The 13,200-nt window shown below is 48.7% G+C and overlaps 1 protein-coding gene across 8 annotated transcripts in view; it reads left to right on the forward strand.

The window, feature by feature from the left end:
* Positions 1-13,200, forward strand: part of CCDC88A (coiled-coil and HOOK domain protein 88A) — a 325,195-nt gene that overhangs the window by 206,082 nt on the left and 105,913 nt on the right. For all 8 annotated transcript variants that reach the window (XM_077485516.1, XM_077485518.1, XM_077485521.1 and 5 more), the window contains exons 18-19: positions 16-192; positions 3,384-3,545. In XM_077485516.1, coding sequence (XP_077341642.1) covers positions 16-192; positions 3,384-3,545 — 339 coding nt within the window. The remainder of the gene's footprint in view (positions 1-15; positions 193-3,383; positions 3,546-13,200) is intronic.

Here is a 13,200-nt window from a genome sequence, read left to right on the forward strand (position 1 = left end):
TATCATTTTGCATAGGTGAAGAAGAATTATGAAGCTCTTAAGCAGCGACAAGAGGAGGAGAAATTGACGCAGAGCTACCCTCCTAAGCCTGGAGAGGACAGTGTGCCCATCACTAAATGGGAGCGGGAGAGCCAGGAGACCACAAGGGAGTTGCTGAAGATCAAAGATCGCTTGATAGAAGTGGAGAGAAATGTAAGCCAGCTATTGGATGAATAAATTGACCTATACCAGTGATGGTGAACCTTGGCACCCCAGATGTTTTGGAACTACATTTCCCATGATGCTCATGCACTCTGCAGTGTAGTGGAGCATCATGGGAAATGTAGTTTCAAAACATCTGAAGTGCCAAGGTTCGCCATCACTGTCCTATACTGAGAGATATCTAGCATTTTGTGTGGTGATCAGAAGTGAGAGCTTACAAGTTTTGACTATAGTTTCACATCATATATGACTCGTAATGCACTAAATCCTACATTACTGGGAAAAGGTCTGCATCTCCCACCATTATTTTTCTCACTTAAGCCTCTTTCACAAACGTCTGTATACCGTGGACAGGCCATTTATTGCAACCTGTCTAGGCTACAGGTGCTGCGTGCAGGAAGGCCATTGAAGTCTATTAGGACACAGTGGCTTCACAGGCACAGCTGCTTATAAGCTACCCCGAATGCACACTGCCTTGTTCATGCAGCTGCTGTGCCCTATAAGATTTCAGTGGGCTTGCTTGTAAGCAGCACTTGGAGTCTAGACATGCTGCAAAAAAATATACGGTTCACAGTATACTAGGCTGTATGTAAGAAGGGGTAGGCTGATGATACATGATGTCCTACATGTTTCCCTGTCGTCTTGGGTGCCAAGCAAGGGTCATGTGAGAGGTTTCCCCTCCGGGTGGGTTCTTGGAATACACAAGGCATTAAACAGTGGCAGTAACCCTGGCGCAGGATAATACTTCACCCGAAGGCGTGCTCAGAAAAGCATATAGACCAGGCAGGAGCCACGGTTATGTGAAAGTCCAACATTAAGGCAGTCTCCTAACTCGGTGATGAGCTGCATGTGTGCAGTACCTAAGATAAGGCATTCCTCCTTAGACCTTGGGTCCCACCGAGCACATAGTGTGGACCTCATGCATGCTTTCACTTAACTCTTTTCCTTTTCTACCAAGTGACCGGGCATAGATCTACTTAACACTAGTCCACTCCCGGTGAGGGACCACTAAGGAGGGCGTCCAAGCACCGAAACCCCTCACACCCATACATACACTATCGGAGAGCCTGTCACTTATCAGATACCACGCCAACGACTGGTTGCCTCTTCTCCTCATAGTAACTCTTAAACCTTTACTGTAGTGGTGTTGCAAATATCTCACATTATGGTTTTATGCCCAAATTCTTTAGTAGTGTGCCTAGACCTCACATGTACCCCTTTGGAACAACTTCAGACAAGGCTCAGGGCAGATGAATCGATGTTTACTGTAAACTTGGCAACAAGTATAACATGTAACAACATTCCGGTCTTAACAGAACCTAACTGTGGCTGCCCCAGGTTAAAGTCTCAAGTCCAAACTTGGCGGTGCTCCAACAAGGACAAACCTGTTATTACATCAAAGTTTTGGTTGATAAAGTGTGCCTATATTTAAAGAGTTACTACAGTTAGCCATACGGGGGTTGAGTTTTGGACGATTCTTAAAGAACTGGTTAAAATTCAATCGCCGTCTGGCCGCGCTCGGCACCACCTGGCTTGACAGAAGTTAAATTTTTCAATCAACTTTTGTTGAGGGAACTGGGTGGAAAATTCCTGGCTGGACAGCACCTGCATCCAATCAGATTTGGATTATCTTGGATAAAACAGTAGCCAGTAGTGCAACTATGACATGCTGTTTACCATGGATCATAAACAGCATGTTGCAGAGTTCTCCCAATGATTTGGCATTCCAGGTGGATCATAGGTCCCGACAAGTCTTTAATGTAGATTCCCCATATGTTCCCCGGAGTCCCCCCTGGCATCCGGACCTCTTCCCTTTTATAGAACAAGGGAGGGAAGCTGGACCTCAGCAAAATCCTGCGAAATTACTGGGAAAGGCGGCAAAAACATTGACCTCTTCCCCCCTTGACCTGGGCAGCCGGATGCTAACTACACATACAGTAGGTTACCTACCGTACTTACACGTATGGAACGTAAGCTGGTCACACTCACAAAGTTATCTCCCATTCAGCCCTGAGGACTGAACAAGGGAAATCGATTGATTCCACTATCCATGCTAAACAGCATGTCATAGTTGTAGTACCGACTAATGTTTTATGACAGCCGGCTGTCAAAATATCCAAAATAATCCAGAACTGATTGGATGCAGGCGCTGTCAAGCCAAGAATTTTTCCACCCAGTTCCTTCAACAAAAGTTGATTGAAAATTAAACTTTTGTCAAGCCAGGCAGGAATTGAATTTCACCCAGTTCTGTAAGAATCGTCCAAAATTCAACCCCTGTATGGTCAACTGTAGTAGCTCTTTCACTATAGGCACCCGTTATCAACCAAAAGTTTGATGTAATAATAGGTTTGTCTTTGTTCTTCATAGAGATACAGTACCTGCAAAATGAGTGCAATTATTCACAGTCAACCACAAAGGACATCATCATTTTTTTTTTTTTTCAGTCCGCTTAGAGGAAAGCAAGATTTTGAAGACCGGAAGGAAAATTTTATTTTGTTGTTTTCTTTCAGAATAAAAATAGGATAAAAACGTAACTTGCATACAACTGGCCCTACTCTATGGTGTGCCAGCCCTTTATGCTCTATTAAAGCGTTTGTTACCCCAACAATTCATATTCCTGATATGCGCCTGCTGTACCATGTACTTGTATGAGAAGATATCCTGTTCTTTTTGTATTGCTTCCTTTGTGTGAAATCCCTGGTGTTCCTGCCAACCCCTCTGCTTTCCTATTAAAACCTGACCACACTAAGCAGGAGAACACAGTGTGGTCAGTTATCTAGCTGTGCTGGGAACTCTGTGTACTCTCCTCCAATGATCAGACTTGCCCTGACACCACCCCACTGCACAGCCATTCACTGGCAAGCTCAGTGTACTGTTGTGTCTCCTCCCCCCCAGCTCTAATGCCAGCTGAGAACAGAGAGAATGTGATCATTTATTTAAAAAAAGGTATTTATAATGTTTTTTTTTTTTTTTTTTTTTTATATCTATAGAAAAATGTTTTGCATTTCATTTCTATTTTAAACGAAATGGGTTGTCTTACAAGGTGATTGTTTACAATCACTTTAATCTTGTATGTAAAACGGGGTGCTTACATTGCACTGAGCACAGGTATACATGGTAGTATATTGTGAGCGCACATCTTATCTGATCATTGACATGGCCTCATTTCTGTTTTTCTTCAGAATGCTACTCTGCAGGCAGAAAAGCAAGCGCTGAAAACTCAACTGAAACAACTGGAAACTCAGAATGACAACTTACAAGCACAAATTCTGACTCTTCAGAAACAAACCATTTCACTGCAGGAGCAAAACACAACTCTACAGACACAGAACGCCAAACTGCAGGTAACTCGAAATTAAAGAAACCCTAAGAAACCTTATTACCTGGAAGTATAGCTTTGAAATATTCTTTGTTTCAATTTGAATTCCAAATAAAAATCTCAGTGGCTTAGTGGGGTCCACATTTTGAATCCCACGCAGGACACTATCTGCATATTCTCCTCAGAGTATTTTGGTTTCCTCCCACACTCCAAAGATGTGCTGGTTGGCTCCTGTCTGCATTGGCCTTGGTATGTGTATGTCCTGATGGCAAGGACCAATATGAATGTACTGTAGTGTAAGGCCTCATTTACACGAGGCGGATCCGCTCAGCAGAGTGCGCCAACTCATCAGGTGATCTCTTCGTTGATCTCCGCTGTGCCTCTGCTCACTGAGCGGGGAGGAGCCTGTCGGAGCGCCGCTGATTCCTATGGAGGGATTGGATGAAAACTGACAGCATGTCCGTTTTCATCAGATCTCATCCGATCCGCCAGGACGGATGCGAACGTATTGGTATCTGTCTGATTTTAGCAGATTGGATGTCAGCGGACGTGGTCACCGCTGACATCCGTCGCTCCATAGACCTGCATGGAGCGCCCATTTAGGTTTGCCTAAAGAACTGACAGGCGGACCTGAACAGTCCATCCACGTGAAAGGGGCCTTGTGGTATCAGCCAAATGATCAGACCAGTGGTGATAATCAATTTCTACTTTAGTAAACAATGAAGGTCAACAACAATTGCATAGGGGAAACGGGAACAAAATAAATAACAATTCAACAAATAGCCCTTCCGAAAGGATGAAGAAGATAATGTCTCACATGTCCACCTTATGAAGGAAAGTTCTGGAAAGCTAATGGCTGGGTGCATCGATGGCTGGCACAGGCTTCACACTGGCACTGCTGTTGTCTTCGGTCAGAAGGTTCTAGTGCAGTGGTTCTCAACCCTTCTAGTGCCGTGACCCCTTCATAAAATTTCCCAAGTTGTGAGGATCCCTAGCAGTAAAATTATTTTCGTAGCGTGGGTTGTCAGCACCCAAGGCAAGACAAGTAATTTGTGCCCCTAACCCATGGATATTTAGCGCTCCCTGAGTCCCTTCCACTCGTACAGTATGTATGAATGAATGAAATACTTATATAGCGCACAATGCGAACTGAATCGCCTCTAGGCGCTGTGGCGAGCTTTGATCATCTGCTAAAAGAGGAAGGTCTTGAGTTTTTTCCTAAAAGCCAGGTGATTTTCTTCCTGGCGGATGTTGATTGGTAGAGCATTCCATAGCTGAGGCCCTTGGACAGCGAATCTCCGATCCCCCTTGGATTTATACCGGGCTTTGGGCACGAGGAGGAGGTTTTTGTTGGCTGATCGAAGACTGCGGTTTGGTGTGTAATGATTTATTTTCTCCATTAGGTATTGCGGAGCTTCTCTATGCACGCATTTGTGGGTGAGGCAAAGGGTCTTGAACGTGATCCGATTTTTTTATGGTTAGCCAATGTAAGCTCCTCAGTGAAGGAGAAATGGATTCCCAGGGTTTTTTTCCTGTTATCAGCCTTGCCGCTGTGTTTTGGATCAGTTGTAATCGCGCAAGTTGATATTGTGGTAATCCTATGTAAAGCGAGTTTGCGTAGTCCAGTCGTGAATTAATGATTGTTCCAACTACCACTGCTTTGTCATTCTTTGGGATAAAAGGGATGAGTCTGCGAAGCATGCGCAGCAGATGGTGAGATCGACTGACTACTGCTCCTATTTGCGCATCCATTGACATTTGTGCGTCTAAAATAACCCCGAGACTCTTCGCTTTGGTCTTTGGGGAGATAGTCTGCCCAAAGACGGTTGGTGGAGACCAGGAGGTTTTGGTTGCGGGCTTATGATTTGGGTGTAAGATAAGAAGCTCTGTCTTTGATTGGTTCAGCTGGAGGGAGTTGGTGGTCATCCAGTCCTCTATTGATTTGAGGCAGTTTTCAAGTTGTTGTTGGTGATCTTTTTTTCCATTGATCCGGAAATAAAGTTGCGTGTCGTCAGCGTAAGAGTGGAAGCAGAGATCTGAGCATCTGATGATTTGAAGGAGTGGGCGAATGTAAATGTTGAAGAGAACGGGTGACAACGGAGAGCCTTGAGGGACTCCGCAGGTGACTGCCCGAGTTTCGGAGAGGAATTTTCCTAGTTTCACTGTCTGTGACCGATTTCCTAGGACGGACGCGAACCAATGGAGATCTATGTCTTGGACTCCGGCTACTTCTGTGAGGCGGACGAGTAGAGTATTGTGATCTACTGTATCAAACGCTGCACTTAGGTCTAGCAGTACGAGGAGACACGGCTCTCCGTCATCTGCCGCTTCGAGGGCGTCATCCCAAATCTTGAGGAGAGCTGTTTCTGTTCCATGACCCGGGCGGAAGCCTGATTGCAGCGGGTCCAGGAGTTTGTGAGTATCCAGGTGAAGTTGTAGCTGATGTACTACAGCTTTCTCCATGATCTTAGAAATGGTGTTGAGGCTTGTAATTGGCCTACGGTTGTTTGGATCCTGAGGGTCCAGGTTTGGTTTCTTGAGTAGAGGTTTGACGATGCCTTGTTTGAGGATGCTGGGAACAATCCCTTCGTGGAATGATCGGTTTATGAGGTGGGTTATGGTTGGAGCCACGATGTCGGAGCATTCTTTCAGTAGTTTTGTGGGGATGATGTCAATAGGTGAGGTACTGTCACGCAGTTTATTAATGATGTTTTTTGCGGTGTCTACGGTAATTGGGGATAGTGAAAATTTTGGCGGTTGCGGTATGTTGGTGCGGACATCCTCTTTATGTATTTGCTGGCTGAGGTTGGATGTTTTCTTCTGACAAATTGTTTCCCTGATGGTTTTGACTTTATCGATGAAAAAATCCGACAGTTTGTCACAGTAATCCTGGGATTCGCTTTCTGGGGGTTCTAGGCACACCGGATTCATTGATTGATTAACCAGTTTAAACAGTTCCCGTGGTTGGTTTGCGGCCGTTGAGATTGTATATGAGAAGTGGTCCTTTTTGGCTTTGAAGATTGCTTTCCGATAATTCTCTGTCAGACCTTTGTAGTTAAATAGGTTTTCCTCGGTGGGATTTCTTCTCCATGTTCTTTCCGCTCTTCTGCGTTCTTGCTTTAGTACGGAGAGGGAGCTATTAAACCATCCAGCATTTTTCTTCCTGATGAGAGCCCTGCGTTTTGGTGCTACCGAGTCTGCTGATTGCAGTAATGCCTTGTTCAGGGAGTTGAGTGTTTCCTCCGTAGAGTGGTTTAAGGTTATTGTAGATATTTTTTTGGACAGAGTGGTTTTGAAGGCTTCGGAGTACAGTTTTTTATGAGATCTGGTCCAGTGCGTTGTTACAGGTTTCCGTTTTGCGTTGGTGATGTTGGTAGTGATTTTGAATTTGATGGCGTGGTGATCCGTCCATGGCAGAGTTATGTTGTCGAGTATGTTGACGTCGATGTTCTGTTTGAAAATGAGGTCCAGGGTGTGTCCTGACCCATGCGTGGGAGTCTTTATCAGTTGCTGTAGACCCAGTTCTTCTAGTTGATTGATGCAGGCAGTCGCGATGGGGTCTTTAGGCTCGTTTGCCCAAAGGTTGAAATCTCCGAGTGCCAGGAAATTTTTGAATTTTAGGGTGTGCATTGCAAAGGATTCCGTGAGGGGTGAAAGAAGATTGGACTTTGGTCCCGGTGGTCTGTAGCACAGTAGTATATGAGTGGTGTCATGGGGTGTTGGTTGAAAATGTAGCGTCAGGGTTTCCATAAAAGACACTGGGTTCTGAGATGATGGTTTAGTGAGATCCAGGTGATCTTTAAAGATCACTGCTAGGCCTCCTCCTTTTTTCCCTATCCGGTGTTCGGTTAGGATCCTGTAGTTTTCCGGCACCAATTCGGTGAGGATGGTGTTGCAGTCAGAGGTTAACCAGCTTTCGGTGATGAAGAGACAGTCTACATTGTTCTCGATGATGAAGTCGTGTACTTCCAGTCTATGTTTGACTGCAGACCTGGCGTTAATCAAGGCGCAATCTAATTGTAGTGGTCGAGTAGATGTCTTCCTGTGGTTGGGAGCTGCTTGTCGTCCGGTTTTTAATAGTTGTTCTCTTTGAAGTATTTTTTGTATGGAAGATGGCAATGTGGTGTTGATGTTCCTTAATCTGTGCAGAACTTCAGCTGAGTATTTGAAGTAGCACATGGTTTTTGGATGCTGTTGATGGTACTATGGGCCTAAGATTATGATCCTGATCAGGGTATTGATCCTGAGGTGGGGCTAGGTATCAGACTTGCCGCCGTGCTTGAGGCTATTAGCGCGCAAGTTGATCAGGGGATGCCTATATGGATGCGGAAGGAGTTGTTGTATTCGGTTGCTGGCTGTTCCAGCTGCCTTTACTTAAGGTGGAGGTCTCCGCTTAGAAAAGAAGTCTGGCTGTGATCTGGAATAGTCGTCCTAGGATAGCGTAAAAAATGGAAAGGAGGCCGGAGGTAGGGGTATGCTAACCTATGGTTGTTCCAGAGGAAGGCAAAAAACCCCCTGACAGTAGCAGCCAAATGCACCAGTGGGGCAAAAATTCCTTCCTGATCCCCGTAGGCGGTCGGACAGAGTCCCTGGAACAATCACTGGGGGGGGGGAGTGGAGGTGCGAGCTTACCTGGCTGCGGTTGTCCCCTTAAAACACTCTGATCCGGTGAATCTGGCTTGCTGTCAGCCTGACATTTCTGGAAAGCTGTCTGGTTGCCCCTTGCAGTGGGATCTTTAAAATGGAGGGGAGGATGGATGTAGGATAGAGGTTAGAGACTCCTGTTTTCAACTCCTGGTTATTAACTCTCCACTTTAGTTCAAAAAAATCCACTTATGTTCAGAAAATCCACATGCAAGCCACAATCGGGGAGCAAGCTCAAGGGGGAGTTTGTATAACTACCTTTATACACCTGTGAACAATTAACCCCTCCCCTAATTTGGGAGGAAGAAAGAAGGGAGAAAAAAAATGCTGTTTAAAAAGTGTCAGCAAAAAAGGTCTTTTAAAAACTGCTAGCAAATGTATCAAATAAAGGAGGGGAGAAAATAAAACACCCCCAAAAACAACACTTGCAAGCAGAAGCAGTCAAGCAGAAGCAGTCAAAGCACAACTCCTGGTTATTAACTCTCCACTTTAGTTCAAAAAAATCCACTTATGTTCAGAAAATCCACATGCAAGCCACAATCAGGGAGCAAGCCTCCTCCTAAGTATTAAACCCCTTACGGTACGTTTTAGGATGGACCACTCTTTCTTTGTTCTCCTTTCTTTCCCTTTTATCTAGTCTATCCTATTGTCTAGTTTCCCCCCCAACCATCTCTCTAGCCTTCTTTCTTGTTCTTTCTCTTATTCTTTCTCTCCCTTTTCTTTGTTCCTCCACCTCTTTTCCTCTCCCTTCCATGCATTCTCTATTTTTATTCCTTCTCTTACTCCTTGGTGGGGGGAATGGGATGAGTGGCAGTGCTGGCATGGAGTTGGGATGAGTGGCAGTGCTGGCGGGGAGTTGGGATGAGTGGCAGAGCTGGCGGGGAGTTGGGATGAGTGGCAGCGCTGGCGGGGAGTTGGGATGAGTGGCAGCGCTGGCGGGGAGTTGGGATGAGTGGCAGCGCTGGCGGGGAGTTGGGATGAGTGGCAGCGCTGGCGGGGAGTTGGGATGAGTGGCAGCGCTGGCGGGGAGTTGGGATGAGTGGCAGCGCTGGCGGGGAGTTGGGATGAGTGGCAGCGCTGGCGGGGAGTTGGGATGAGTGGCAGCGCTGGCGGGGAGTTGGGATGAGTGGCAGAGCTGGCGGGGAGTTGGGATGAGTGGCAGCGCTGGCGGGGAGTTGGGATGAGTGGCAGCGCTGACGGGGAGTTGGGATGAGTGGCAGAGCTGGCGTGGAGTTGGGATGAGTGGCAGCGCTGGCGTGGAGTTGGGATGAGTGGCAGCGCTGGCGTGGAGTTGGGATGAGTGGCAGCGCTGGCGGGGAGTTGGGATGAGTGGCAGCGCTGGCGTGGAGTTGGGATGAGTGGCAGCGCTGGCGGGGAGTTGGGATGAGTGGCAGCGCTGGCGGGGAGTTGGGATGAGTGGCAGCGCTGGCGGGGAGTTGGGATGAGTGGCAGAGCTGGCGGGGAGTTGGGATGAGTGGCAGCGCTGGCGGGGAGTTGGGATGAGTGGCAGCGCTGGCGGGGAGTTGGGATGAGTGGCAGAGCTGGCGGGGAGTTGGGATGAGTGGCAGAGCTGGCGGGGAGTTGGGATGAGTGGCAGCGCTGGCGGGGAGTTGGGATGAGTGGCAGCGCTGGCGGGGAGTTGGGATGAGTGGCAGCGCTGGCGGGGAGTTGGGATGAGTGGCAGAGCTGGCGGGGAGTTGGGATGAGTGGCAGAGCTGGCGGGGAGTTGGGATGAGTGGCAGCGCTGGCGGGGAGTTGGGATGAGTGGCAGCGCTGGCGGGGAGTTGGGATGAGTGGCAGAGCTGGCGTGGAGTTGGGATGAGTGGCAGCGCTGGCGTGGAGTTGGGATGAGTGGCAGCGCTGGCGTGGAGTTGGGATGAGTGGCAGCGCTGGCGGGGAGTTGGCATGAGTGGCAGCGCTGGCGGGGAGTTGGGATGAGTGGCAGCGCTGGGGGGAATTCTGATCAGCCAACTTAGGTGCTCTTGATCAAGGTCATCTGTTGATCTGAGAACTGTAGTGGGGACTTTCTCTCTAGCCTTCTTTCTTGTTCTTTCTCTTATTCTTTCTCTCCCTTTTCTTTGTTCCTCCACCTCTTTTCCTCTCCCTTCCATGCATTCTCTATTTTTATTCCTTCTCTTACTCCTTGGTGGGGGGAATGGGATGAGTGGCAGTGCTGGCATGGAGTTGGGATGAGTGGCAGTGCTGGCGGGGAGTTGGGATGAGTGGCAGCGCTGGCGGGGAGTTGGGATGAGTGGCAGCGCTGGCGAGGAGTTGGGATGAGTGGCAGAGCTGGCGGGGAGTTGGGATGAGTGGCAGCGCTGGCGGGGAGTTGGGATGAGTGGCAGCGCTGGCGGGGAGTTGGGATGAGTGGCAGCGCTGGCGGGGAGTTGGGATGAGTGGCAGCGCTGGCGGGGAGTTGGGATGAGTGGCAGCGCTGGCGGGGAGTTGGGATGAGTGGCAGCGCTGGCGGGGAGTTGGGATGAGTGGCAGAGCTGGCGGGGAGTTGGGATGAGTGGCAGAGCTGGCGGGGAGTTGGGATGAGTGGCAGCGCTGGCGGGGAGTTGGGATGAGTGGCAGCGCTGGCGGGGAGTTGGGATGAGTGGCAGAGCTGGCGTGGAGTTGGGATGAGTGGCAGAGCTGGCGTGGAGTTGGGATGAGTGGCAGCGCTGGCGTGGAGTTGGGATGAGTGGCAGCGCTGGCGTGGAGTTGGGATGAGTGGCAGCGCTGGCGGGGAGTTGGCATGAGTGGCAGCGCTGGCGGGGAGTTGGGATGAGTGGCAGCGCTGGGGGGAATTCTGATCAGCCAACTTAGGTGCTCTTGATCAAGGTCATCTGTTGATCTGAGAACTGTAGTGGGGACTTTCTCTCTAGCCTTCTTTCTTGTTCTTTCTCTTATTCTTTCTCTCCCTTTTCTTTGTTCCTCCACCTCTTTTCCTCTCCCTTCCATGCATTCTCTATTTTTATTCCTTCTCTTACTCCTTGGTGGGGGGAATGGGATGAGTGGCAGTGCTGGCATGGAGTTGGGATGAGTGGCAGTGCTGGTGGGGAGTTGGGATGAGTGACAGTGCTGGCGGGGAGTTGGGATGAGTGGCAGTGCTGGTGGAGAGTTGGGATGAGTGGCAGCGCTGGCGGGGAGTTGGGATGAGTGGCAGCGCTGGCGGGGAGTTGGGATGAGTGGCGGCGCTGGCGGGGAGTTGGGATGAGTGGCGGCGCTGGCGGGGAGTTGGGATGAGTGGCGGCGCTGGCGGGGAGTTGGGATGAGTGGCGGCGCTGGCGGGGAGTTGGGATGAGTGGCAGCGCTGGCGGGGAGTTGGGATGAGTGGCAGCGCTGGCGGGGAGTTGGGATGAGTGGCAGCGCTGGCGGGGAGTTGGGATGAGTGGCAGCGCTGGCGTGGAGTTGGGATGAGTGGCAGCGCTGGCGTGGAGTTGGGATGAGTGGCAGCGCTGGGGGGAATTCTGATCAGCCAACTTAGGTGCTCTTGATCAAGGTCATCTGTTGATCTGAGAACTGTAGTGGGGACTTTTAATGGCAACTCTAATCACAGGTAGTGTTACTCACTGTGTCTCCGACTTTGTGGTATCTCACAGCAGTGACACCTATGCCGAATCAGGAGACTGGGTTTCCTCCAGCCCCTCCCTCTTCACATTCCTCACCAGTCAGCTGACCTCTGGTCTCTATGCCCTGAACTCAATGGGCGGCAGCGAAGAGGCTGAGTGGGGTGGCTGTGGGCTCCAGGAACAGCCCAGCTGGGCAGCCGCAAAAAGGCTGGGAGAGCGGTGCTGGCTTCAGGAAGAGCCCAGGATTCGGTGAACCCTGGCAAATCATCATTCGACCCCCCGGGGGGGGGGGCGGCGACCCCCAGGTTGAGAACCACTGTTCTTGTGGATGAAGACAGTGCCACCCCACTGCATGGACAGCCTCTCCACCTGGAGTCCTTGAGCTCAGGGTTGCTGGGAACCCAGAGGATTGTTGGAGTTTGATTTAAGGGGGAACAAAAAAAAAACCATTGGAATCCATGCGTCCGGCGCGCTGCATGTGGATTAGGGAATGCCACTGTAAAAAAACAAAACAAATAAGTTCAGAAATTGTTATGTTTAATAAAATGGAATGAGACAGGGAAAATTTATTATACACGTGAAGAAAAGGAGGTGCAAAAAGGCATGGAAAGTCAAGACAGCAGCTGAAATCGATTCTATCAGTAATTAGAAAGCAATCCTGCCCGTTGTAAGTGCAAATTAATATGAGCTGGTTCAGTCTCAACTGATAGCCTATAAAAAGGTGTTGCACAAGAAACCTCTCATGATGGGTAAAAGCGAAGCGCTCTCTCAAGACTTTTGCAACCTTATTGTTGGGTTTCTGTATTTCTGCCCAGACAGTCTCCATTAAATGACATGTGGTGGTGAGTTTTGTTGCCATTTTAAAATAATGTAGACCCATTGTTGGGTGCAATTAGTGCATTTAGGAAAAGATCACATATGTCTGCCATGCTTCCACCTAGACCTTGTAGAGTTAATGGAAACCAGTCTGGCTTTAGTTTTTACTAGACTTAATTTTGAGCACATTTGTAGTTTTCTGTGGCAGTTGTATTCTACTTGGAGCTGATCTATTGACGTATATTGCTATTGTTTGGGCACTAGATGGTAATATTGCTATTGTTTGGGCACTAGATGGTAATATTGCTATTGTTTGGGCACTAGATGGTAATATTGCTTTGGAAGTTGGCACAGAAGGACAAAGGCCTATGGGGGGAGCACAGTTTAGGAGCAATTGTTAAGAATCCACTGCAGATTATTTTGGATCCTCTGAAAAGGACAGAAACTTAATCTGCAGTCTGCTCACATAATTTGTAATAAAAACATCTTTGCCATTCTGAAGCTTCCCTGCAACCACTTTGCATATTATTTTATATATACTGTGATTCTGTACTTGCCAAATATGCTGCAGAAATATCCCTCTACTGAGTTTGGCTGCATCCATTTCAACTGTGGGCAGCTGAAGCTTCCTGGATTTATACAGACACACAGAGGCACGCCTCC

Source organism: Lithobates pipiens, unplaced genomic scaffold (assembly GCF_037356315.1).
Source record: "Lithobates pipiens isolate NorthernLeopardFrog02 unplaced genomic scaffold, aLitPip1_a1.2 Scaffold_18, whole genome shotgun sequence".
NCBI classification, from domain to species: domain Eukaryota; kingdom Metazoa; phylum Chordata; class Amphibia; order Anura; family Ranidae; genus Lithobates; species Lithobates pipiens.